Source organism: Gossypium arboreum, chromosome 11 (genome assembly GCF_025698485.1).
Source record: "Gossypium arboreum isolate Shixiya-1 chromosome 11, ASM2569848v2, whole genome shotgun sequence".
In the NCBI taxonomy this organism is placed as follows: Eukaryota; Viridiplantae; Streptophyta; class Magnoliopsida; order Malvales; family Malvaceae; genus Gossypium; species Gossypium arboreum.
In genome coordinates, this window is record NC_069080.1 from 136,677,562 (window position 1) to 136,705,193 (window position 27,632).

At 32.6% G+C, this 27,632-nt stretch overlaps 3 protein-coding genes across 3 annotated transcripts; 1 reads left to right on the top strand and 2 right to left on the bottom strand.

The window, feature by feature from the left end:
• Nucleotides 1–1,205: 1,205 nt before the first annotated feature.
• On the top strand, nt 1,206–8,121 carry LOC108472560 (nuclear transcription factor Y subunit A-10-like). The gene is made up of 6 exons (XM_017774107.2): nt 1,206–1,375; nt 1,903–2,186; nt 3,207–3,319; nt 4,934–5,002; nt 6,063–6,203; nt 7,338–8,121. The coding sequence occupies exons 2-6, from the start codon at nt 1,931–1,933 to the stop codon at nt 7,701–7,703; spliced, it is 945 nt and encodes a 314-aa protein (XP_017629596.1). The 5' UTR covers nt 1,206–1,375; nt 1,903–1,930; the 3' UTR covers nt 7,704–8,121.
• A 680-nt stretch (nt 8,122–8,801) lies between these two features.
• LOC108474048 (uncharacterized) lies at nt 8,802–20,065 on the bottom strand. The gene is made up of 28 exons (XM_017775932.2): nt 19,597–20,065; nt 19,326–19,420; nt 18,857–18,953; nt 18,563–18,667; nt 18,240–18,402; nt 17,373–17,493; nt 17,160–17,222; nt 17,008–17,088; nt 16,787–16,881; nt 16,544–16,694; nt 16,225–16,311; nt 15,303–15,422; nt 15,092–15,220; nt 14,915–15,012; nt 14,695–14,818; nt 14,395–14,502; nt 14,167–14,305; nt 13,360–13,461; nt 13,210–13,270; nt 13,004–13,070; nt 12,551–12,733; nt 12,338–12,448; nt 11,718–11,882; nt 11,462–11,620; nt 11,073–11,306; nt 10,371–10,541; nt 9,975–10,084; nt 8,802–9,517 (listed from the first exon to the last, which is right to left on the bottom strand). The coding sequence occupies exons 1-28, from the start codon at nt 19,757–19,759 to the stop codon at nt 8,959–8,961; spliced, it is 3,861 nt and encodes a 1,286-aa protein (XP_017631421.1). The 5' UTR covers nt 19,760–20,065; the 3' UTR covers nt 8,802–8,958.
• Nucleotides 20,066–20,963: 898 nt separating this feature from the next.
• Nucleotides 20,964–27,244, bottom strand: LOC108470625 (digalactosyldiacylglycerol synthase 1, chloroplastic-like). The gene is made up of 8 exons (XM_017771989.2): nt 26,437–27,244; nt 25,028–25,060; nt 23,766–23,853; nt 22,835–23,322; nt 22,477–22,743; nt 22,003–22,352; nt 21,389–21,919; nt 20,964–21,256 (listed from the first exon to the last, which is right to left on the bottom strand). Exons 1-8 carry the CDS (start codon nt 27,058–27,060, stop codon nt 21,247–21,249), a joined length of 2,391 nt encoding a protein of 796 aa, XP_017627478.1. The 5' UTR covers nt 27,061–27,244; the 3' UTR covers nt 20,964–21,246.
• Between the last annotated feature and the right edge of the window lie 388 nt (nt 27,245–27,632).

Genomic DNA, 27,632 nt, shown 5'->3' on the forward strand with positions numbered 1-27,632 from the left:
TTAGTTATTAGTGTAATAATACGAAAAAAAGATTATTTAATATATATGTGTTAAAATAATTAAATATAAATAAAGATTAAATAATATCAATTTAAAAATTAAAATTATAAAAAATAAAGCCTCTTGAAATAAATAAAAGAAATTATTTTCTTTATAAAAATAAGTCATGTGAAACGAAAAAATTACTGATTGAAATTAATTTATTGTTAGTTTATATACCAAAACATGTGAAAAGAATAATATTCCTACTAAAGCTGGCATTAGTTTTCTTAAAAAATTGTTTTTAAATAATATTCTTACTCGTGACATTGAACTCAACAAAAGATTTTATTATAAGAGAAATGATTGTATGAAACTGTAATTTCACGTCATCCTTATCACTTTCTAATAAGAGAATGGTAAATTAGATTTTTACTTCGATTTTTAGTATTTTTAGTTGAACTTGAATTTTTTAGGAAGAAAAAGGTAAAAATATTAAAACTATAATATATAGATAAATATTATTTAATTATATTTATTAAAACAATAATAATAAATATTTAGTTAAAATATGTCTTAAGTTTTGTATTCTTCAAAATTTTAAAATTTAGCCTCTGTGTTTTATTTAAAAAATTAGTCTTTCACTTTTCAAACTTTAAAATTTAGATCCAATTATTAACACAATTATTTTTATTAAAATTTTTTGTGTGACATTTTGAAATTAAAAAAAGTTCACTTGGTAATCATGTAACTAAAAAATAATGTTGTAATAAACTTAAATTTAACAAAATAAATTTAACATGTTAACATTGAACACGGAATTTAAAATTTGAAAAGTCTAGATTCTAAAAATAAAAATACAAAAAGTATGAAATTTATGACATATTTTAACTAGGATTTGATTATAATATATAGATAGATTTTTATTTTTTCTGGTAAAATACAAAAACAAGGCAAAGCTCGAATAATAAACATGATTAGCCCGATTCAAACCCAAGCCACACCTGAAATGATCAACACCCTGACCATCAAGTCATCCGTAGACATATTTTTATCAAAACTATAATAAATAAATATTTATATGGCAGCTAGGTAAGTGCATAAAAATAAAAGCTTTAAATTATTTAATTTTTTTTCAATTATTATTGTATTGTAAATGGTACAAAGAAACTTCGCATGAAAATAAAAGATGATTGGTAAATGGTGAGTATTCTTTTTTCATATAATAAATTACACACACTTGTAAGTTGTAAGCTTTATTATCAATGGCCGTCATTCGTCTTTTTCTCTAATGCTTTTTTTTGCTTAAAATTATACCGACATGGCTCCTAACTATAGGGATTTCACTGCCTTTCTTTACTAAATCTCTTCATCTTTCTCTTTATGTTGCTCTTATGTTAGTCCTGCTCCTCTTTCTTCTTCTACTATTTACTTATTTTGTTTAGTCTGTGATAATCTCTTTGTGTTTGCTTTTATTGATCTCTTTAAAGATTTTTGGGATTATTTTCTTGTAACTTGATTCATCTTTGTTGTTTGGATATGGGGTTTTTGAGTTTCTTTTTTTCCTTTTTTTGTATTTTCAATGGTTTGAGGATCGGCAAAGATCTTGTATTTATTTTTGCTAATGCTAAAATTCGAGTTTCAGATTCGTTTACGAAGATATAAACCAACTAAATTAAATTCTAGATTTATTTTTGTTTTTAGATTTTATTCATCTTTATTTGAATTTGCATTTTGAAGTTAAAATTCGAATTTTAAATTTGCTAAATGTTAATGATTTATAACTGTGGTTTTATGAATAAACTGAAAATAGATTCTGGGTTTATTTTAAAATTTGATAAATAACTTAGTTTCTAGATTTTTTTATATGGTTTTTTAGTAAAATACTGTGATAATTGTTTGATTTCTTGTTTAATTTTGTAGGAAAAAGAGTTTGAATAATTGAAACATAATGCAAACTCTGCATCTTAAAGAACATGGTGGGATTGGGAATCAACCAATGGGACAATTGGCCTCAACTCCACCATCATCATTGCCAACACTGCCATGGTGTAGTGTCTTAGGATCTCATCAATCTCTTCATGGAGGGGAGGCTTTTGGTGCTCAATTGAAGCCCTTTCTAATGGAACATCCCTCTAATGGGGACCAAGTTTTTTCATCCAAACAACTGAATAAAGGGAATACTGCTCAATTCACTATTTTCCCAGGTAAATCTCATCCTAATTTCTTGTTTTTTGTTTTAGAAAATGGATTATTAAGAATTTATAGTTTATGTATTGGAAACAAAGATTTATGTAGAATAAGATTATATGAATTTTATATTTTTAATTTGATTAGAAACGATTATTCAGCTTTGAATATTTCAAATTAAAATTCAATGAATAATAACAACGTTATGTGGTTATATATATTTAACATTTATGTTTAATATGTATTCGGATTTGGTTAAGAAAGTATGGTCAAAAGTTGTTACTATTAACGAAGTCAATTTCAAATCAATACTATTTGTATTGGTTATAATGTCCTGTTATGGAAGTAAATCGAAACAATAATGTTTTATTTCTTTTTCGTGTAAATTTCAGTTAATACCAATTGTACCTCTCTATTTCGGTTTGTAATGGTGCATATCGACTCATACCGATTTTTTGTATTTATTAATATTTTAAAATATTTTTCATCTATATTTATAATTTAATTTCTGGTTTTCAGTAAAATCTGTAGTACATGTGCATGCAAATATAACTTAATTATATATTTTAATTTTAAAATTTACTAAAACCATGCACATATACCATATATATATTTTAAAATTTTAAAATCTATTTATTAAGCTCAATACATTAATCATTATATTTTATTTTTAAATCTAATTATAAAATATAAAAATAATTAAGAAAAAATATTAAGGATTTTAAAAAATTAAATCTTGTACCAATCAATATGGGCCGGTATACATACGTACAAGTTGACATTAACTAAAATGAATTGAAACATCGAAACAACCACAACACATCGTAATTTAATTGGAATAAAACTTAAAATACTCGATACTAGTTTAATACGTACCTACTAATACAATACTGACAACCGTTAATATTATACTCCGAATAAGAACAATCTTTTACAAAAAAAATTATCAACTAAACTCGTGCCTAACATATATCCATATCCAAATAACAAACATCTATACATGAATCACTAATCAGCAAAGTGGTGATAATATTCAGGTGATTGCAAAAATTCAGGGGATGAGCAAAATAAACCTCAGGCAGTCACCTCTCTGCAATCAGATCCTTCAGAAAACCGTGCTCGCTTTGAACTGGGATTTGGTCAGCACATGGTACTTCTCATAAACTTTCTCAATAAATATGTGCATTCGTGTTATGTTTAGGTTGTTTTCTTGAGAATGATACAATGATTCTTGTTTTAAATTTATACTTAAACTTTAAAATATTTTAATTATATTTTTTAATTATTGATGTTATATCGATAATGTCTTTCCGTTATTAAAATCATTAATTTAACTGTTAAATGAGGTGTCGATTTTATGTGACATAATTTAAAATAAAAATTTAAAGAAAATGAATATTGTAAAATAGATATTATAAGAATATTGTCTAGAAGTTTTTGAAATTTTTACATTTCCTTTTAAATTTTTCTTTTAAATTATCATATAAGACTTTGTGTCATTTAATGCTTAAATTAATGGTTTCAACAACTGAATGACTTGATTGATCAAACACTTCATAGTTTGAGGATGTAATTTGAATATTTTAAAATTTAGGGACCAATTTAGAATGATGGTCATAATTTGAGGATGTATGGTGGAATTAGCTCTTTTTTCATGGCCTTTTTTACACAATGTCTATTTTTGCCCACCATAATCCCCCAAACTTTTAAATCTGATGAGAACCGCGTTTAAGCACACTTGAATCCACGTCTTTTATATTATTGCAATAATAATGGTTCCAATTGAGATAAGACTTAATCAACAATTTTTCTTTTTCACTTTATATATATGTATATATGCAGTCAACACTTTGTATAACAACTCCGTTTATCTACTAAGATTTTAGATGCTATAGAGATGATTATTATACACTTGTAACAACATTTGAGATTTAGATCACATTTGACTTTTAAAAAATTAAATTAAATTAAAAACTATAACATATTATTATTAATTGGGAAGGATCTACTTACACCGATATAAAACTTAAGTGGTTTTATACATTTCCATAATTTCTTATAAAATTAATATTTTAACAATCCAACCGTTGAATTTATCAATATATTTGTACTTTTCATGCATGTAAAATTTTGAATTGATTTGATATCTCTATCATATTAATCTTAAATATTGTTGATATTAGATATATTTAACTGTTGATTTTTTTAAATAAAATGAATAGTTAAAAAATTTAATTTATACCAAACTTGACATGTATTATTTACATAGATAGAGCATGAAATATAACGGTTGGATTATTAAGATATTAATTGTATAAAATTGCGGAAGGGTGTCAAACTACTTAAGTTTTACACCGATGTATGTGGATCTCTCCTCTTCATCTAATATATATGTTTTAAAATGTACAAATATAATTACGTTTATTAAAGATTAGTTTCATTAAATAAAATATGATTAATAGATTTTTTATGTAAAATTTACATGTTTCATTAAAACAATATCTTAATTAAATTTTATAATTTTTATTTCAGTTGGGAAAAGAATTAATTTCACTAAAATGTGAGACAACAGAGGATATTGCATAAAACTAGTTTAATAAAGAGTATACTTCATAATTTATGATTGTTGCTATTATAAATAAAATAACTGTTGTAAATGACAAAATAAAATATAAAGAATTAATTCTATAATAAATTTGACTGTTAGAACTAAAATTATTATATAAAAGACTGAGTTCATTTATTTGGTTGTGAAAAATTGCAGGCATGTGCAAAATATCCTTACATGGATCAATTATATGGGGTTTTCTCAACTTATGGAGCTCAAATTTCGGTTTGTCTTTCATTATCTTTTGGCTACCAAATTCTTTAGATTATATTGTTACTTGTTAGCATAAATTAAAATTATATATATATATATATACACACCTAAGAACAAGAAAATATGATCCTCCAAGTATGTACTCATTTTGAATACATGCATCTGATATTCATTTGAACATGGAGGACCTTAATTGAGTACTTTTTTAAATAAATTAGATAACACAATAATTTTCTAACCTTAATTGAGTAGATATTAAACCTCCTTCATGCTCTAACTTTAATTGTTTGGAGGATCTATTTCGAATATGTGTAAGTTAGAGCGGTAAAAGTATCATGGAGGTCTCTTATCAACATTTTGTATAATTTACTCATAAAATGGATAATTTATCCATGTACTGTAAAATTTTCATTCATTTCTATTGTTAAAAACTGGTGTAGCTAATGAAATAACCAGATAGCTAGATAGGGTGTGCCACATGTACCTTATGCTTATGTATAGAGACCAAATTTTATTAGTAAAAATAGATAAAATTTTAACAAAAGGACCAGTTTACTCTTTGATCTAATGTCTAGGACTGATTTACTTATTTTTTATTAAAAGAAACAAAATATAATTCAACATTTAATACAACGGCCTCCATAATACTTAAGTTTTATTAAAATATTTAGTTATGTATAGGAGACTATTTCAAATATATGGTCATAATTATAAATTTGAGAATACACTTATCATTAGAAGGTCCTTGCATTATGCATTTTTGGCCTATTAATCATCTCTTATAATTTGGTCATTTGTAGTATTTCTATTTTTCAAAACAAATATTCTTAATCTTGAGAATAATTTTTCTATGAATTTCGTCAAACAAATTGAAATACTTTTTTAACAAGTGATGATGTGATATATTTTATATAAAATTTGACGTATCAAAAATATAATTCTATGTGGCACTCATCCGATTTATGTGTACCACAATGACATAATCTATTTGATAATTCATACATTTTATGATAGTATTTAAGTTTTTTTTATTATATTCTAATCGTATTTAAAGTGTTTTTATTTAAAATAGGGTCGTGTAATGCTACCATTGAACATGGCATCTGAAGAGGGACCAATCTATGTAAATGCTAAGCAATACAAGGGAATTATGAGGCGTCGGCAATCCCGTGCAAAGGCCGTGCTTCAGAATAAATTGACTAAAGCTCGAAAGGTACGTATGATTTATATGAATGTGATTTCGAAAAAAAACAATTTGTTTACATGAAAATGATTACTTTTTTTTATATGAACATGTTGATCTCCATTTGTAGAATTCATAAATTTATGAAGTGTGATGATATGATATTTAGATATTGTGTTGAGTTTAGGGGGATTAAATTAAAAACTTTTATCAAGTTTCAAGATTAATGTGGATCAAAATAAAAAAATAGGGATCAAAATGAAAAAAGATAATGAGTTGAATCTTTTACTTTTTCTTTGAAGAAAATGCTTTTGAGAATTTGGGTATTTCCATTTCTTTTACTAGATATATGTCAGCTATGTTACTTGTTCTTTTTGCAAAGTATCGGATATGAGTATGTATTTAAAATGGGTATATTCATTTTTCTCAATGTACTTGAAGGATTAGGAATATACCCTCAACACGTATAAAATATGTATCAAATACAAATGCTTTAAAAAAATAAAAAAGAAAAGTCGAGGCTATTACATCGAGCTCCTAAACAATGGATTATTAGTCATAGTTAGATTTTTTATAACTGAATTTTCGGTAAAAGTATCATAGAGGCTCTTGTATTAGGAATAAGATTATATTTTATCCTCTTAACTCAAAAACTGGGCAAATTATTAGATTAAATAGTAAACTAATCATTTCTATTAAAATTTCATCAATTTCTATTATTAAGAATGTCACGTGTATATCATATTAACACCAGCCATGTCAGTTTTGAATAATAGAAATGGATGGAGTTTTTAACAAAAGGACCAATTCGCTTTTTTATCTAGTGTACAGGGACTGCTTTGTCCTTTTTTTAGTAGAATGAGCAAAATGCAATCCAACTTCTAGTACAAGGGTCTTTATAATACTTTTACCCTAAATTCTCACTTTTCTTCTTCAATACCCCATACACATCATCCATGGTTCAATATCACATTCCACATGCCAAATTTATGATATTCTTCATTCAGTTAGATGAAAAACTCCACAAATTCTTAATTTGAAAGCCCTAAACTACTCTTGGTCATAATTTAAGTCAAGAACAAAATCACATGATTTTCCACTAGAAATTTTCCAATGTCTTAATGTATAACAAATATATAAGGTTTATACTTTTGAAATTCACAGCCATATATGCACTACTCTCGCCACCTACACGCAATGCGCCGACCAAGGGGATGCGGTGGCCGTTTCCTGAATACCCGAGGCTCAGGCTCCGACAAAGACGTCACTGCAACAAGGAAAGCCACTCAAGGACTGATTTCGAACCGTTCCTGTTCATCCGATAGTGGAACCTTGAACTCATCCAAGGGACCAACACATTCAGGGGCCTCAGAGGTCACTAGTATTTATTCAAGGGGAGACCTTGATCACCACTTCCTAATCGATCATCTTGGATTATCCGTCCACTCTATCTCATCGATGATCAATAATCAACGAGGAGGCACGGTTACTGTTGCAACGGCGGACAACTGTTGCAACCTAAAAGTTTGATATCAATGGAGGGGAAATTTGTGGGATTTTGTGCTGCCTTTTTGCACCCAAAAAAACACCGCTTTTCCCTTTTAGCAACCAATGGAAGTAACTTGGTTTTGCAATTAGCTGTTATAAGGTCTTTTGCAATACAGGTTTTGGTTGCTAGGCAAATCATTCTTGGCTCAACTTAAGTAAGCTCTTCTTTACCAATGGTTGAAGATGCTGAAACTTTAATATATATATATATATATATGGATCAGACTATAAAATGGGGTGCTTCCATTTGATCCAATGATAAGCTTTGAAAGTTTGGTTATGGTGTTTGTAATCTTAAATTTGCAGAATTTGTGGTGCTTGATTATGAATCATGTTATCTACCATGTGTATAGTGTGGTGCTGTTGTTGTGAAAATAATGTATTGTAAACTTTAATATAATGTGTGTTTCATGTTTGGATTATTATTTTCTTTTATGAATTATTATTTTCTATGTAAACTATTAATTTTTTTAATTTCATATATTTTTGGATTTCATCTATTTATTTCTTATTTCTTAAAATAATATTAATTAATGATATCCAACGGTTTTTAAATCCGTTTATATTTTTCATTAAAATGTTGAAATTATGTTCATATTTGTTTGTTTAAAAGTATGTGTTTGAGTTCTTTAAAATTAAATAAACTTGATCTTAAATATTAAATAAGCATGTTTTCGTTTATAAGTTATAATTGAACATGTTTTCAAACAATTAAAAATATATTCAAAAAAGTAAATAAACCATAAATAAACATAATATCCTTTTATATTTAAATATAAAAAATAAATGTTAATAATCATATTATAAATAAAATACACAAACAATAATAATAACATTAATCATCTAAAACAATCTAATAATAAATGTGCTTTAAATCATTTATTTAAAAAGCTTACTTATGAACATCAAAATCTTGTTTATTATTCATTTATTAAACTTAATAAACAAATGTAAGCGAACAAAAACCAAATATCTTAAAAATTCTCAGTTCATTCACATGAATCAATGACAAAATTAAACAATTTTTTTAAAAAAATTTAATTTTACCCTTATTGTTGTTTTGCAAATTAAAAAAATGTATTCATCTCCTACCTTCTCAAATTCCTATTATACCAAGAATTATACATTTTAAGGCACCATAAATGTGAAAAAAAAAAAAAGTTACAAAAATTACTACAACCAAACATCTCGTGAGTAATGGTGCATATAAAATAAAACTGGTAAAAAAATCATTAAACTAATCTTTAAAATTAGATTCGAGCACGGATAGGTAATACGGATATCCCTGGCAAACTCCGGATGACTTGTTTGCTTCTCCTTGGTTTTCTCCGTCGTTAACAGGCGTAAGGATCCAATTTAAGACGTAGTTTGATAAGTCGTATATCCCGGGAGTGAAAACACAAATCTGAAGAGGGATTTCAGCTGTTGACCGAGGTTGAAGTACGAGTTTAGTGGAGCTTGTGCCTGACCAAATGTATTGGGGGACACTTTCGAGGGATAATGATTTGGGAACACGGGTTGTGAGGGCTTCAGTTGTGATGATCTTTGTATCGTTCACGATGGGAATTTCTGACCACCCTGATTGGTGTTCTGGAGGCTGAGATGTGGTGGCATCGTTGATCGGTTGGTTGTTACTACTAGGGGAATCGAAGGTGTTGATATGGACGGATGCAATGGCATCGGATGAGTTGGTTATAGTCATCTTCAAGTTTACTTCACATAGAGGAGCCGAGAAGTTATGTTGAATGGTTCGAGGTCCGTCTACTAACCATGATATCGGACTCATGCTAGAAGGACTACCAAAAGACCGAAAAAGAAAAAAGGACATTGAAACAAAGAGAATCATCAGAATTAAATGGCATCTAACAATTCATTAAAAGTTAATACAATTTTTAGCTCTTAAACTTTGCAACTACGACCACTTTGGTACCTGTACTTTTTTTTTGTCCACTTTGGTACTTAAACTTCATAACTAGGTCTATTTTGATATCTAAACTTGGAAAAACATAAAAGTTAAAGAGGACATGGTTTTTTGAAATTGTGCCATGTCATTATGTCCACTTTTTTTTTTCTAGGTGATGATGTGGTACAATCTTAGAGTACCACATCGTCAAACTTTTACAATTTTTTCAAGTTCAAGGATCAAACTGGACCTAATTGTCAAGTACAAGTACCAACGTAGGCCTAGTTGCCAAGTTTAGGGGACAAAAAATTATATTAACCTAAAAGTTATTGTGGTTGCCCGAGCCTTACCTGCAATCACAAGCATGATGGGAAAACACAAGTGGTGCATTAGAACTGGAATCACGATTACCCTTCGGCAGTTGAGCGATGAACACGAAATCAACTTTATATTCACACCCCTGGTACATGAAAAATATAAAAGCCAAAACTATGAGCTAGCTAGTGTAAAAGATTGAAAGAATTGACAAATAACCAATCCGATCTATTTATCTAAAAACACGAGACATCATTGTTAATACAAGCTTGAGAGTGGAGAATGAAATGGTGATATAGATATGAGAAAATCTAACCCAAGTCAAATTTTAACTCTAATGGTAATGATGAAGTATAATAATCAACATAAGGATATGACATTCTGGTTGATTGTTATACAAACAAAAAACGCAAGGGCAAGAAAATTACAACCTGAGATGACATTCCCTGGGATGATCTTTCACAGTCATGGAAATCGGCCAAAGGTGAACTCGATACATCAAAGAAGGCTTCACTGTTATCCTGAGGGCCCAACCTTACGTCACTTTGAATATGTGAAAGAGAAGGGATACTATCTTCAGAAGTTGATGACCTCCTGCGATCCTGAAGGGAAATTTTGAGTATAATTAAGTCAACTGGTGAATGCTGAAAGAAACAAACAAATATTACTCGGCAATAGATGAACTCGAGATGACAAATAAATCTTTAACAAGAAAATATGTAGGCAATACATAATTATTCTAAAACGGGATAACGTTCATAGACAAATACAAGGTAGAATTGCAACTTATGCAAAATCTACAAGGTTAGAGATCAAGTTACTCCATTATGGATTGCAATCGTTTTTACAGTTTGTCAGGTTTTTATCAATGGGCATCGAAGTTGGTTTAGGTTCAAAGGTACACCATCATGATTTAAAGTTATTATATTGTCCCATAGTACCAATAGGAAGGCATTTGATCAAACACCCTCAAGCCAAAGCCTCACAAAAGTCACCTAATGATGGCTTTGCAGATGTAACAGCACAGTAGTATAAAACTTCGATGAACAAATTAAAAGGAGGACAATTAGTAGATAAATATTTTAGACCAGATGAATAATCCAAGGTGTAAGTACTTGTATAGTTGTACCAACCTTAAGCATGAAGAAACACGAAAGTGACTGGCCAGCAAATAAAGACTGAGAAGGTAAGATGCTATCGACAGGTTGAAGCAATGAGATTTCCCATTGCTGCCCAACAGACGACAACTGATGAACCTGGAAACATTCGGAACTCGTCTTGTTGACAACATCCATGCGCAAGAGGAACTCTTGCGATCTTGATGGGCGAGTACTAAGTTGAAACGATACATCCAATGAAGGTAAAACCTAGCAGAAATGAAGAGAATAAATTAGAATAGCCAAGTAGTAAACAGATATTAAATGAGGCAAAAAACACGTATGACCTCTTAAATGACCATTTGAAATATACATAGCTTCTTTAATAAACAGAGAAGAACAGCCTTCTCTGTTCAAGAACTTACCTGCAAATTATAATGCATGCGTAGAGTGCGATATTTCATGATGCTTGATACACCTTCCATTTCGTAATATATTGTAATGTACAAAGGAATACTTCCAGGAACAGCAGCGTGAAACCAAAGGGGCCATGATAATGATGTTTCCTCCTGCACGGATATGTCCTGAAGCATAGACAAATGTAAAATATATGAATGAAAAACCACGAGGTACAACCGACTTGATATAATATTCAACAAAACATACACAGTGAAACATTACCTCGGGAAAGTGAAACAAATTCTGCAATGTTTTATTAACATTAGCATGACTGCCGCTTTTCTCAACATTCATCTTCTTTTTTAAGCATGCAGGAAAGTCTGCATTCAACTCCTTTTGGTTCCCAGCATATAGAAATCTAGGATTGCTGATCTTCATCTTTAGGTTCTATCGAAAACATTGTAATAACCCATGTTATAGAACAAATAACCATTAAAATAATTCATGTTATAGAAGACACAAAACAAGTTTGAATTTACTTATATGAAGGAAAACCACATTAATTAATCCCTTCGGAGCTCAGGCTTCACTTGAGGCTAGACCAAGCAATACAAACCATATGGGCATACCAATCTTTACAAGCTAAGCTAAGCTAAGCATTAGGGATTCTTGCCAAGAAAAAGTACTTGATAGTTTAACATAATTTCACTGTTTTATGAAAGAACATAGTAGTAGGTAACCACAAAATATGGCTCGTGGTTTAACCATTGATCATGGTCAGACCAATGGTCCACCTTCATCAAATTGAAATTTTTTAGAATGAAATAAAGTTGGTTGAAACTAACTCAGTCAGAAGCAATATAGAAAGATTATAATACTAAAATGAGTAAAGAAAACTGTACCTTGACAGGAAATTTTGATTGGTTACTTAGTTCCAACACAAGAGGCCGTAAGTCACCCGCATAGGTTTTTTCTGGTAAAGAATGAATAAAACCCTCAAGTCTGGGTAGACTCTAGACATTCATAAAAAAACAGTGTAAGTTAGATGCAATTCCACAAGAGAGATGGAGCAAGGGAGACTAAAATAAAAGCAGGTTTAGATGAAACACAAGCACCTTAATCACTAGAAACTTCAAGTCACTGCTAGGAGAATGCTGTTTCCTTCTTCCCCTGACAACGCTTTTGTTCACAGGGTTAAACTCAAAATTACATAAACCCACGACGGCACTTGACAATTTCCATTTCACACCAACAATTTTCAGAATGCCTTCTATTCTTGGAGTAACAGTTAGTTGCACCTGAAAATAAGATACAGAAATGTTCAGAAAATTTTAGTAACTAATGAGAAAAGCGTTTTAATTACACTGCACCATAGATAAGAACATCAATTAGGTGATATAGCTGCTCTTCCTCATAATTTCACTTTCCTACACAATACAATAAATCTATAACAGTCCATAAAACCAATTAAACATTAAGAAATCTTCACAAGTATAACTGACGTAGATAACAATTCATACCAACACTCCCATCTATAAAATATTCAAGTATTCTTGTAAAATACGCACCACAGTTGTTTCACCCCCTTCTAAGGAAAAGTCAACCTCAGATAAAATCAAACATGAGTTAATATCCCTGCAGTCATTATGCAAAACACCTATATCAGCAGTTGCATACAGCAATAAAATATTGGAACCTCCCAACAGGAGGAATACTGTAAATGCATGTATGCATATATACATACACCTGTATACAGGAATAGAAAAACACATACCCAGAGGAGGTTGATGTTCTGTCTTCATTATTCTGGACCTCATTGTTCGAACTATTAGCATCTGTGTGATAATTCAAAACCAATTTAATCAATATAGAGTTGAAAGGAACAAAGGCCAAAAGAAAAAGGTAACAGACTTTGGCAGCTTGCCTTCTTCAGGATTTGCAGAGAGCTCACACATCAAAGAAACACTTGAGACAGAAATACGGATTTGTAGAGGGTTTTTAAATTCAATAGCCACTTTTAATGCTTCTGCAAACAGATGAAGAAGAAGAAGAAGAATATATCAAAAAAAAAAAATTCCATTAATGCAACAATAAATTATGCCTCTTACGTATTCTCTTTGTTATCTAAGAAATGACCATCTTATATTACTATGAGTAAAAGATTTAGATTTCAATTTAGTAGTTGAATCTAATATTCCTCCCCAGGAATGCAAAATCCTTGACACTATGTTAGGAAAGGAACAGTACAAGACAGCTGAATTGAACAATAAATACTTAGACAAATCTCATTCACTGTCAATGGAATCATTGCCAACATAAAGAATATAAGTGCATGTAGCATATATGAGTCAATTTCATGCATTCTACTCTAAAATCCTAATATCATGTCATACTCCATAGATTGAAAAGACAAAGTTGTAGAAATGGATTCCCTAATATGAAGAATAGGTTGGTAAATAGATTTTGCATAAAGCAAAATGGAACTTGAACCCAAAATTTTGCAGTAAAGGATCTTAGTCTGTATCTTGGTTTAAGTTTTGGCCTATACAGTTAGTTTAGAAATAATAAACTATGAAGCTGACCCCAATTTCTAACATCTGCAGTATACTTTGTTGCTAAATAGCGGAATTTGAACCAGCCACCAACCAGAAACCTTCTAATATTGTCTTGACAGTACTCTAAGTTTAGAAAACAATTATTAACATTATATATTGTACTAAAATCTTCATACCTCCTGCCACACAAATATTTGATTCTTTATACTTTCTTGGTATAATCTTTGACTGTAATTCCAGCCAGTTGGACCTGGCAGTAGACGATGGGATCATGTCCTCCTCCAGTGAACGCCATAAACTTTCTTTGACACTAGCCTGAAAAAAAATGAAATATGTATGAGTCTATGACATCATCCATTAACATTGAGCAAAAAATCACTATTCAAGACAAGAACAAAACTTACAGCTGCAGCAGATGCATTAGTTCTCTGATCTTCAAAAATGACCTTAAGGGAGGAAATGTTGATAACAGGCAACTGAAGTTTGAGCACCTCAAATGTCTTCCCAGTTTTCTGTATCATCCATGAAAAAAAAAAAAAGTAGTAATTAGACAATCCTGTTAAACTTGCACGCACCTAACAAACTAATTAGACAAACCCACTTTCCAAACATAGGGTAGATTTTCTATGATCTAAGAAGCTCCTGTAAATTTGGATTCCTCAGCCAACAAAGCATAACAGAAATCAAATTAACTTCTAATCCACCTGGACAATCTGAAGAAAATCTCTAAGAAAGAGCTCCTGCGTTGTCTTTGACTGATGAGTGCTGGCCAAGACCTCCAACATATGAGTGACAGCAACATCATACATGCCAAGTAAAGCATACCACCTATAGCAAGTGAGTTTTATTAGAAAAATACCACAATAAAACTCTGCAACCACTACATTCATATAGGAGCCCAGCTGCACCATATATGTAGCTTACTGTCCAATGTGGAAATGAACGTGATCTTTGATGAGACTCCAAGTGGTTCCCTTATAAACAGGAATAGCACTTCTATATGTGCAAATTGCATGTTTAATCTGCAGAAGAAGAGATGGTAAAATTTTAGAAGAGGGAGGATTTGATATATTCTCACAATACTTGAGGGTTTTGGATAACCTGATCACATTTTTTGTAATGATCACCAGAGAGAACAAGATGAAACCCATATTTATGCAACATTGGTGGTTTTGATAACAAGTAGCAAAAAGATGCTTGCTCAAGCATCACAGCCGAATGTAAAGTATCCTAAGGGAAAAAAATAAAAAAAGTTGTGAGTGGCAGATAATATGCACTCACCCAAAGCAACTCCAAGGAAATAGAACATTACCTCACCACAAATGCGAAAATAAACAGTAGCAGCTTCTTTAAGCTGATCTCTTGTCTTCAGCATCTCTGCCCACCAGAGACCACATCTAGTAGCATTTCGTCGGCCAGCTGATCCAAGTTTCTGCATGAATTGAATAATAAAAGAAACAGAAAAATCAATGGGAGGTATTAACACTCAATTGGAATTTGCTACATATTAAAGTTATCTTGATATCAACCATTCCTAATTGTCATGACCGTCACCACACTTGATCCTAATTACTTACACAAAACAATATAAGGCCTAGCTCATTCTAGCAAAACAAAAATTCCCATATCATCCCCAAGACCATAAATTCTTTACTCGTTATCATCTGGACCAGTATATAAGGAAACAACAATGAAGGACATTTTTCATGCGCCAAGGGGTTTTCTTCACTGATGGAGAACCCACTAAGTTTACCACTGGCTTATGACAAAAACAACTTCAATCTGACCAAGCTATTACAAGCCACAACCCCCATCCACAGCAAATCACATGCAGAAGACTTTGCCAAATTTGTCCTATGTCATTCGCATAATAACTTCTTCAATCCCAGCAGCCAAAGAAATCTAATTCACAGTTCAAACCTAACTGTTAATCTAAAAGGAAGTACCCATGCTAACTATAGCAAAAGGATGTTAAAGATGTTGATAGTTTGAGGCAGAAATGGCATATCAAACAGATACTTTAATATACACAAAAATAATGATGATATCTAGAATTAGTGCACTTAAATTTAGCAGTTCCGATCTTTCATACTTATCAGGTGAATCAATTCTCTTCTTCAGCTTGAAAACCAAAGGTTCCATGTTATAGATAGCCATATCGGACGGACTATATTCAGTTCTAAAGCCTAAAATAGTTACAAGAAAAAAAAAAAGGAGCCAAGAACTATACATACTAAATAAGTATTAAATGCATTTTCCATGCAATACTCTGCGTCTTTTCTTGATTGATCAAGCAAGAAGTATGTAAGCCCCATCATCTCCTGAAGAAATGAACAAGACATGATAAGGTTGCAAAATAGGTATAATAAATCCAGAAGCAAGCCCAAATATACAGCAAAAAAACTTTCATGAGATCTATTACAATGAGAATAAACAGCAATCTGTGTTCTCCATTTAATGACAGCCAAGCCAGTAAAGAAACAGAAAAAGAATAAACATAAAGAACAGAGAAAATGGTATTAAAAAAAATGAAAAAGAGAGAATTGATGCAACCTGCACACCAGCATAGCGCTTCCAGGCTTTATCAAGCTTGTAATCGGTGGAAATTAGGCGATAATTCGATAGTGCAAGTTCATAGTCTCCTAACATGAATGCATAGTCACCTAAGATTCTAATCTGAGATTCAATTGAATTAAAGGTATACCTATAAACAGAGAAAATAAAACTAAATTAGGATAAACTCGAGAAGAAACTAGAAACAGACTCGAATCTCAATGAATGAACAGCATCACTTACACAGGACCATTAGGGGTGTCTATTGTATCTTCTTTCCCCTTCCTCCACCACAAATTTTTAATTTGGTTCCTAAAACCTTTCCTTGTAGCAGAAACCTAATTTTAATATGAAAAATAATGAGAGGAATAAGAATATAATCTGAGAAATAATCTTTTTTAAAAAAAGCAATACATTGAAATTCTGATATGAACACAAGGAAGAATGTTTGTGAGTTAAAATACCTGTTGGTTCAACACACGTATCTTTTGTTCCATGTAAGGAATGATATGTTTAGATGATAATTCTTGCATAAAATCCTTTATCTGTTACCAAATTATACAAGCATAAGTAGAATTACAAACGAAAGTACCCAAGAAGGTGTTAGAAAAGTTACCTCGTTCAAGTCATCAAGATTGAGGAAACAACCAAGATTTTCAGTAGGTAAAGCATCAGATTTCTGTCACAAAAGTACATGAATTAAAGCATTAGACTGACTTTATCATATACTTTCACTGGCACCCTGAACCAACATAAGATTCAGCTAACATTTTCCAATGAACAAGTAAATAACTGAAACATAATAATCCCTCAAAGTCAAGTAATTTACAAATGGGGCCCAAGGATTATCTTGATGATGGATTTTCCCATCTTGAGAAGAGTTAAAGCAAATTATTTGACAGTCATTTTGTCCAAATGCATTTCTCATGTCTGCCAAAAGTTTAGTAGCCCTGCAAACAAAAATGGAATTAAACAAAGTGGTCAGCTGGCTGCACTGAATATCTTATCATACATTCACTGCACTCACATGGCATCTGCTGAGTTAACTTCAATGTATAAAATTATTATTGTTCAATCTATATCAGGTCTTTAGCTTCCTTTTTGTTGATTATGTTATCAACACTATCCCTCGACCAAGCAGAACATATGAGAAAATCCTGAATGGCATGAATAGAGACCAAATTGGCCTGAAATTGAGCTTCCCCAGCCTCAACAAGTGTCAGTCTATTCCAATTTTTACATTAAGGTGATCCATTTCCTACATGCTTCTTCAAGGATGTTTTCTACTAAAATCATTTCATTTGTCTTATTCCATGTAATAGGTTTCTCATACATGATGGGAATCTCATTCCAGGTTTTTTGCTCTTCAAACCCAGGTTCTTGCTTATTTTCCACATGGCTTCATCTCAGAACTCGTACAACTGGTTGATAAATCTAATGCATTCAATTATGTTGAACTGAAATATCCTTTCAAGCCTTACATGCACCCTTTACGTGTCCTAATAAGAAAAGTGAGGAAGAATAGATATATATCTGGACATTGCTCCACCAACTTAAAACAGAAAAATATAAGGTTAAGCCAAAAAAGGCATGCATGTTCTTCTGAAATTATATATATCAGTATTCAACAGCATCATTGTCATGCTCATTGCACTTAATAATTTCAAACATAACCAGAAAAGAAAGTCTGGCATACTTATTGAAAGGGCCATCTTGATTATCGTGCAAAAGTAAGTAATGCTTCATTATCTTTGGGTCCATTGCACCGTCATTGAGAAGAGAAGGCAATTTGTTGGTGTTAAAGAGGTCTACAAATCTGTTTACGGGTTCATCATCCTTCGACGAAACAACCAAAAGGCCTAGAAATCATTTTGGACAAGAAACAATCAACAACTGAATGGAATTTCTAGAATAAACATTTAACAGAAGCCGTGAGTGAAAGAAACAAGATTAGTAGATCTTAACAATATCAACATGAAAAAAAGCAAGAAATTTATCTGATAAATTTCCAAAGCTTACATGCCACAGGATGGTCAAAAGCTTCATGATCTGAAAAAGACAAGGTACGTACAAGCTCTTTGTTAAAAAACTGAAACCATGATGGTAACATTTCAGACTCAGGCCCTGCAAAACAAAAATAAAAATAAAAATTACCATATATAAATCAAAGCAGCAAGGTGAAGTTTTATAAAACCACAAAAAAAGGGCATGCAATGAAATCAGACAATCTCAATAGTATATTAAGAACAAAAAACTAACCACCAAGGAAAACTGCTAATATACTAAAAATATCAAAATCAAATGTAAACTTACTAGAGAGAAGATTGTTAACTTGAGATGGGTCAGAAGATTCGAGAAAATTTTTCTCTCCCACATGGGTAATAACCTTCTTTAGCCTTTCCTTTGCTACCTAGGAGATCAACATTTATATTCAACATAAGAAACCAACTATAACATGCACATGCACTGTGGAGCTTGAATCAAATCAACTAAATCATCTTGCAATGTAATATAATCCCTCAAATCAACCATTATTCCAATTTACTCCAACAATAAAATAGTTAATCAAACTCAGGAATCAATGCCAGGTCTATTTAAACCGAAATAGTTCTCTCAGTAGCTGCCAACTCACCTACTAGCCTACTAGTGTTGTTAATTACGTTCCTAAATAACCAAAATTTCGTTATCCACCAATTTGAATTCAACTGATTAAAACATTTATTTTATAACAATCCCACTACATAATTAAGCTACAAAACTAGTGATAGCAATAGAAAATTACCTCGAGATTCGGTTGTCGAATATCAGAGGAGTAAAACAAGCGCAATTTGAACTTCCTCAGCCTGTAGGGTTGATCACTCGCCGTCCGTACAGGCACTACCACCAAAAATCTCAGATAAGTAAAAAAAAAAAAAAAAAAGCAACAAAACAAGAAATCACCTAAAATGTTAGACACGCATATACAAAAATACGTATAATTGTACATATTAAAATCCGTATGTATATACACACACACACACACACACACACACACATATATTTGAATTACTCACCGTCAATGTTGGTGAAGTCGCAGAAAGGTGAGAGCAATTGAATTAAGGAAAGACCGTTCTTAAGGCAAGATTCTTCTACGTATGGAGTACAGAGTACCATAACAACAGGAGTGATCTCCTCCAATAGCATTTTGCCAAGTGGCGTGCTGGCCGGATCCGCCATCACTCTCGCCCTCTCCGACGATTGTCGTTTTGCTGAAAGCTAATGAGTCGATTGAGATTTTCAGAAAGCGAGTTAACTCGGAGGCTTTGGAGAAGGAATTGAGATTGGAGTATATATAGCTTCGGGTTCAGTGGCGATTGTTGGATCCGATCTTTGATTTGGTGTGAAATGAAGGTTTTCAAAATTTGTGTGACAGAGAGGTAGAAGAAGAAATGAATCTCAAAGAAGATGGTTGAGGAAAATCAAATATTGGACTGTGAGAACCGTAGCTATGGCAAACCCAAACCCAAAATTTTTGTGTCCAATAAATTCAATTGGCCCAATCCCTTCGAGACTAGTTTTGTTGAAGGTAGATCCATCAATTGGGCACGTGACATTGGTTTCGAATTAAATCAATCTAGATTATGTTAATTTGAATTTTACAATTTTCGAAGTATTTTAGGTTGTTTTGTGTGTTTTTTAATATTTATTTTGATGTTGGAGTTTTTAGGTCACGTTATTATAGATTTAAATTATTTTAAATTGTTATTTTGGGTTTAGATTTATTTGAGGATTTTTTTCTTTAGAAAAAAATGGTAAGATATCATGAATTAACAACCTTTTTAATAAATATAATATCATTTTTATCAAGGATTTTGTGTCCAAACTTTATTAACTTAGAGGCCAAGCAAGTGGCACCAAATTTGCTCTCATGCCTCATTTAAAGTATGGTTCAAAGTTTGCAAACTTTTCAATTCTTTGGATAGGTATATGATGAGGCGCTCCCGATCTATAAACAACTCCGCCTCTTGTGCCCCCGATCTATGAACTCCACCTCTTAATTCACTTAGTGTCATTAATAAGGTGAAACGACAAATCCTCCCTTAAAACAATATTAGGCGCGTCAAGTTTGGACCAAAATTTAGTCCTTGACAAAATTGCTTCAAATACAATTTAGTTTCAAGTTTAGGCCAATTAGAGTTTAAATTAGACAGGTTCGAGTTGTCAAGCATTTTATAATCAAATTCTAACTTATTGCAAATTTGATCAGATCAAGCGCCATCAACTCAAACTAATATTTTAATAATATTTTTTAAAATTTTAATTATAAAATGTATTATTTTAATTTTTTTAAAATTAACTTCATAACTCTGTTTAATTATACCATAAGCTCAATTATTAGTTTGATTGCACACATTTTTCACCAGTAAAATTAAGAGCCAAATTAAACCCAGAAAAGATGAACCCTAAAGAAGGTACAATAACATGGAAAATTGCCACCATTTTATTACACAGCTTGCGCTGACATCTAAAATCATAATTTACTTACAACAGAGAATCATTCAATTTCATCATCTATCTATCTATATATTTGTAATCTATGAAACAATAGTGGAAAGGCTATATAGATACCAGTCCTCAGAAACTAATATATTGTATTTTTTTTTTTCTTCGAATGAAAGAAGGCACGATGGAATCCGAACTTCGGACTTGCTGGATGCTACTTCTTAAAGATAACTGCATAAACCAACGAGACTAAGTCCGGGACAAGAATATCTTAAACTGAAGTATAAAAAAAAAAAAAAAAACCTTTATACTAACAACCATGGTTAGTAGCTCATTGTCAGTATAGTTTCTACATCTACTTACCAGCCATAGATTGGACTTTCGACTTGTGGAGGTAAGAGATGAAGGTCTTTACAATGTTGTCTTCCGTAATCCCGAGTACCTGGTATTGCTCCAGTGCAAAGTCGAAGGAATTCATTCCCTGTGAGACAATAGTGAGCAAATGCTATTCCTCCATCGACCATCTCTGAGAGGGTTGGCATTGAAACCGATCTTGCAATTAGTTTTCCGTTTGATTTTCTAATCATTGTACCACTATGTTCGTTATTCAAGATTCTGTCGACCTCTGAATATTCAATAAATCTTTTAGTTGCAGCCTCCCATGATAGGTTGTATCTTTGTTCTGGTGTAAGGGGTTGAGGCTCATTTGCTAGTGCTTCTTTCACTTTAGCAACAAAGTCTTCAGGTGACTTGTAAGTTAGACAGTTGGGAAATGAGCTGAAGAACTCGTTCGATGGATGGTCTGCACATACTACGAATTTTCCCATTGCAAGCGCTTCCGCAGTAGCTGTGCAGAGCACGTCACTGACACTAGGGTTTATGAAGACTTTGTACCTTCGGGACAAGGAGATAATGTTAGAAAGTTACACAGAATAACCATGCCAAAACAATGGTTAACTTGCCTAGAGGATCCTTACCCGTGAAGAGAATCATCTGCATGGTCCCTTCCTTTTTGAAAATTAAGATTCAAATCCAACCTCTTAGCAGTACTCTGAACTTCATGTGCATCCTCACCATTCCCGTAGACGTCCAACTTGAAACCGTCAAGATCATTCTTGTGCTTTGCCAGTAAATCTATCAGCTCTTTGTATCCTTTTGCCCAAACCATCTTGCCTAAGAAGTATGCACCTTTAGAAAAAGCTTGCTGCCCAAGTTCCCTTTCCGCAGCAACTTTTTCTCCTATTTTCAAAAACTTTGGGTTTACACCATGAACATTGCAAATCACAGACTTTGGCATATCTTGAGTTGCAGCAGAAAGACGAAGAACCTGAAGGGTGAACACAAACAAACAAACAAAGAATGATTCTTAAGTTTACCGTAAGACTTTTGAATGACTGATAAAAAATTATGCTCAGAGATGCACATAAGCATAAAACAAAATTGATACACACCTTGTGGCAATGTGCTCGAGTGACCAAATTGTTGATGTGTTTCACAAAGAAAGCTTGTAGAGCACCATTTTTCTCCCTCTTAATGTATTCCAAGTAATTTGTGTGGACAATACCAACAACATGGTTGAATTTGTCAGTCCAGCGTTTACCGTGATGGTACCAGTTCAAGTGTTCTGGTTCTTCCAAAATAGCAATGTCAGCATCTTTTGATGGGATAAACTGAGAAGTATCTCCAGCAGGTATTATGCTTCGCCTTTCTCTCGAAAACTAAGAAACAATATGCAAAGAAGATGTCATTTACAAAATCTGTTTGATGGATATAATCAAATATAACATAATGTAGTGCATCAAGGATTACCTTTCCTGGATAAAAGGAGATTCTAAAATCAGCCTTAAAACCAACCCTTTCTTCGAGCCAGTCACGTATATAATTTTCCTGCTCTTCTGGGGAACAGAAAGTGAGATTGTTTGGATAAACAAGTTCTTGATCAGATCTGCAAAGCCAAGGAACCAAGAGCGTGACTTTTTGTTTTTCCGATTTTGCCAAGTATGCTGCTCGAAAAAGTGGGTTCACAGCAGTTCCTGTCATCCATGGAAGGCTGGCAGTCGTAACAATGGCAACATGCCTTTTCCCATCTGTAACATCAGGCTTCATGAAGTCTGTCCAAGAGCCACCACTCTCACTGCAATGCCCTGTACTTTGAAGGACACTGGCTATCCTTAAATCCAACTCATCATTAATCTTATCAGGGTCAACAGCAGGGGGTTCTCCTGCAACGAGGGAGCGCAAAACAAGTTGATTCTTCCGTTTGCTGCACAAGTTTTCGACTATCTTGTCACATAGATCTGAAACCACATTTAAGAAAACAGTAAAAACCACTTGCTCTTAGAATGAATGGTCACAGAAAGGTGAACAGAAGACTGTTAATTATTCAGCCTTACTACTCCCAGAAGAGAGAGCAATGTCTATATTATTTCAAAGATTGAAATTTCATGCTGTTTCACAGAAATGGCAATTAAAGATGCTGCCCCAATTTAATCAGGAGAAAAAGCACCTGGTTAAATTGGACAGATGAAGCTTTCTTAAAATTTTCTTATAGACAGAACATATGAACTCAAATACAAACTACAACGGCCCTACAAAGGAAATCATAATAAAAGCAGGAGCAAGAGAACAGAACCCTTCAAGTAAATATAGTCACATTCACAAGATTAATAGATCACATCAAAAGGTGATCAGGAATGTAAAATTTGAACTCAACGAAAATAAGGGAGATAAAGCTACTTACTTCTTCTGATGCCAAATTGATCCAAAAACAGCCCAGACTGCCTGACCAAAACTGCTAATAACTCCGGCACATCCAGCGGTGGTACTTCCTATAGCAAACAGGAAAATACAAAAGCATTCAATGCAGCGCAACGCAACACCTATTTTACCAAGCATCTTAAAATCCAATTATGTTTGCATATGCATGATATCCATTAAAAGTTTGGGCCTTGCTTAAATTAACCATCCCAAAGGAGTTGGCTCCATCCTCCAATAAAGATGTTTATAATGTGGTGGCCAGGATGAAAGCATTGCTAATGCTAGGTGAGAAAATAGAAATAACTGCAGAAGCCAACATTATTTCTAATAATTCCAGAACATACATAGTCTGTTGACATATGGTGGCTTATACTTGTACCGGATAAATTTGGTTCATTATACTTGTATAGTCCATTGACATATGATAGCTTGCACCAGCATTATCTATCACATCCACTGAAAATCAAAAGCGCATGGACAAAAGGTATAGGTTGAAACTCCAGAGATAAGAAAATGTTTCCATAAATTCAAACACATTAAATATTCAGTTAAAGTGGCCGCAAAACTTGAGGTAATAAATAGATTTATATTCGTTCAAAGCAAAAAAGACATCAATCAGCAAAAAGAAATTGCTTTGACGTTGAAATTTTTACATGGACTCAACAAGCACAGTTTTGCTGCTTCTCCAGCTAGATAAGCTCTCCAATTCCCAAGGTAAAGAGATGTTAAGCTTTAATCAACCCAAAGAATTGGCTATTGAAGGATAAAAAGTAGAAGCAGCCTTAAAATATAGAGGAATGTCAAAGATGCGGTAGAGGATGAAGTATTCATTAAAATTCAAGCCTTTTTGATAGGAATTTATTTTAAAATACATATGTGGATTCCCACCAATGGTGCTAAGCTAGGAATATAAAGAAAATTATAAAATCTGTCCTAATCCAAACCAAATAACCAACCATCCAATAAATGCAAGCATCCAGTAGCTAAAAAGACCCAACTCGACAGCCTAGTTATTGCCTAAAATCACAACGGAGTTTCAGTCTTGATTCTTTAATAAAGAACTATTTTAATTGTAAAACCTTATATCTTTTTATGATTATTGCATGACATTGTTATGAAATTGATGTATCCGTAAACTTCCATAAGTCCTTGACAATAAACAGAAAATTTTTGCAGAATTGTATTAATGGCATGACTGCATCAAGAAAATCAAAATTTATCACTAAAAGGAAGAGTCGGGGGAACCTTTGACTCTTGAGGCTCCTTGCAAATTGCTTTCTGCAAAATAAACACGCATTCCAAAAGGATTTTTAAATTACAGTAATCAAGATAAAAAGATCATAACATAAACATCTAGAATATACAAACAGAAGATTTGAAAGCTAAAATGTTCAACATAGAACTAAAAACCATAAACTAGAGCTGGATGTCTAGCAACAAATAGAACAAAACTCCTGCTTTTATTGAATGTTATAGGGTGAGCAAACTAAAATTATTATGCTTCAAGTTACATCACTTTTTCCATCACAAAAACTTTATTTTCTAAACAAATAAATTTATGCTTTATAAGCATGGCACCAAGAGTAAGTGATTCCCATAATACAAATTAAAGAATATTTGTTTCAATTGCCCTGGTGTAATTGATTAGTCAAAAGAAAAGGTATATACTTCCTCCTAAATACCATGACCTAATCGCTCTTCTGAACAATGCCTAATCAGTAAGAAAAGAAAATGGTACTTCCTAATAGGGAAATTGAATCAGTTCAGATACCACTTTTGAAGTACTAAGTGTATCAAAGTAAAAGAAGGACCAAATAACCAATTAGGCTAAGCTACCACTCACTGTTAGAGGTCGATGAATGCAATAGAACTAAAGCAGGAAAACCAGCCTTACTACCCTTCAGGTCTGGAAGCATGCTCTTTGCAACAGTACTCACTGCATCTATAGCCAGGGGATATGAACCAATAGATTAAGACAATAATTCTAAAGCAGCCATTATTTGATCGTCTTCTTACTAGACAATAAAAAATGTCCATTGGATTTGGCCTTTAAAAGCCATAACTACCGTGTTTATTTTGGTGGATAGTTTACAAGTTAACGAAGGCCTTAGAATCCAAATATTACCATAATTTTCATATCCTTTTAAATCATAAACACACCATCTTCATTCAAAGCACTGACATGCCCATTCTGATTTAAAGAACATCCAAGAAACCAAAATAAAAATGACACAATAGAATTTCCCACTTAATAGTCACGGTCTAAGATTCAATCAAACCCTTGACTAGGAAGAGAATGAATCTTCCAAGACCTATTAAATTATTTTTTAACATAAAAAATCAGTCAAGCTTATTAAAACCTCCAATGGACTTCTGAGATTTTCTAGCATTTTGATTTAGTTTAGACAATTCAGTATCCTAAACACTTCAAGTCTGTAATTAAAGCAGGCACTCTATATTAATCAAAATTCCCCACTTCCTAAAAGGTTCCAGTTAGAGTATTCTGCAACAAAAAATCCCTGGATAAAGCATCCATTAATTTTATGCCCTTCTAAAACTTAAAGATTAACTCCTAACTACTTCACACAAATAAATCAACATCAAAAAAGAAAAGGTAGTTTCAAGTCTCAGCCACTACAAAAGCAGAACCTTACCAAACTGGACTTAACTTTCTCCACAATCTCATTATTCTTAAATCCAGCAAAAATTTCAACTGTCGAATTTTTCTTCTCAAACTCCCTGAACCTTGTCTTCAACACTCGAATTGGTTCCCATTCCCCAAATTGCCCTTCCTCGTTAAGCTTCTCACTCCTCACCTTATTAAATTCGATAATTCCTTTCATATCCTCCTCCATGGTTCCATACACCTCCGCCGCGATCGTACTCCTTATTCTCGACAAGTCTATCCCTAAGTTCGCCCTCGGTCCACATTTCTCCATCACTTTCCGGCTAATCTCCGGCGCCGAATAAACCCGACGAAACTCCGATATCTTAGGATGAAGTTTCTTCATGAATTCGATCTCCGAAGATTGTCGGATCGGCGGTACCGTAAAAGTCGGTGTCGCAGAGTTAATCAAGTTCTCAATTTCCCTATCGAAACTCGCTGCGATATTCTTGAACGAGTTCGCTCGGTCTTTCATGAGCCGTAAATCCGCATCGGCCGAATCACGTACTTCTCTCCACCCTTTCGAAATGAACGAGAAAGCACTCGAACTCGAGTTCGCCGCCGTCTCCATCGCCGGAGTTTGTCTCCCGTTGTTCATGGCGGGAAAATTCATCTTAGGGTTTCAGTTCTTTTTTCCGTTACCAAAAAAAAAAAAAAACTTCTTTCGGATCTAACAGAGCGTGAGAATATATTATTTAACGGTTTAAAGATGGTGCAGTGTGTGTGCGCGTTTCTAAACAATTCTCGAAGTGGGAAACTGACACGTAGGATGCCCCGTAAGGAGACATTTTAGAAGACGTGGATTATGTGAAGTTTGAATATTATGTGGCGTGTTTTGATTGGGTTGAGGGAGGAATAGGGTAGAGCAAGGTGTAGGTTAGTATATGGTGGGCTTGGAAACAGATTGGGGATTTCGTGCACGTGATAAATACTGGTCGGATGGTGCTTGCCTAAGTTTTTTAAGCTTTTTTGCTTTCTTTTATACCTAACTTCTTAATTAACATGTGAAAATGAATTGTGCTTTGTATTTGTCAATCAAGGTGGACGGTAAATTGAATATGAGGATATTATTTTTAAAATTGAAGTGGATTGGTTGATTAGGTTGATTAGATTAAAAATCGATTTAAATATTGGTTTAAAATAAATGATTAGATCAGTTTAATTGAATTGGTTGGTTGAATCGAT

Bases quoted from the DNA above. Each gene is read 5' to 3' on its own strand.
- LOC108472560 (XM_017774107.2), top strand. From the start codon at position 1,931: ATGCAAACTCTGCATCTTAAAGAACATGGTGGGATTGGGAATCAACCA. The intron at 5,003-6,062 runs GTTTGTCTTTCA...TATTTAAAATAG, and splicing joins CTTATGGAGCTCAAATTTCG to GGTCGTGTAATGCTACCATT. The intron at 6,204-7,337 runs GTACGTATGATT...TGAAATTCACAG, and splicing joins AATTGACTAAAGCTCGAAAG to CCATATATGCACTACTCTCG.
- LOC108474048 (XM_017775932.2), bottom strand. From the start codon at position 19,759: ATGGCGGATCCGGCCAGCACGCCACTTGGCAAAATGCTATTGGAGGAG. The intron at 14,306-14,394 runs GTAAGTTTTGTT...ATTTTTTTTCAG, and splicing joins CTAATGCATCTGCTGCAGCT to GCTAGTGTCAAAGAAAGTTT. The intron at 12,449-12,550 runs GTGCTTGTGTTT...ATGAATGTCTAG, and splicing joins TGAAGTTTCTAGTGATTAAG to AGTCTACCCAGACTTGAGGG.
- LOC108470625 (XM_017771989.2), bottom strand. From the start codon at position 27,060: ATGAATTTTCCCGCCATGAACAACGGGAGACAAACTCCGGCGATGGAG. The intron at 25,061-26,436 runs GTAAGGTTCTGC...TTTATTTTGCAG, and splicing joins AGAAAGTTAAGTCCAGTTTG to AAAGCAATTTGCAAGGAGCC. The intron at 23,323-23,765 runs GTAAGTAGCTTT...ATGTGGTTTCAG, and splicing joins TCAATTTGGCATCAGAAGAA to ATCTATGTGACAAGATAGTC.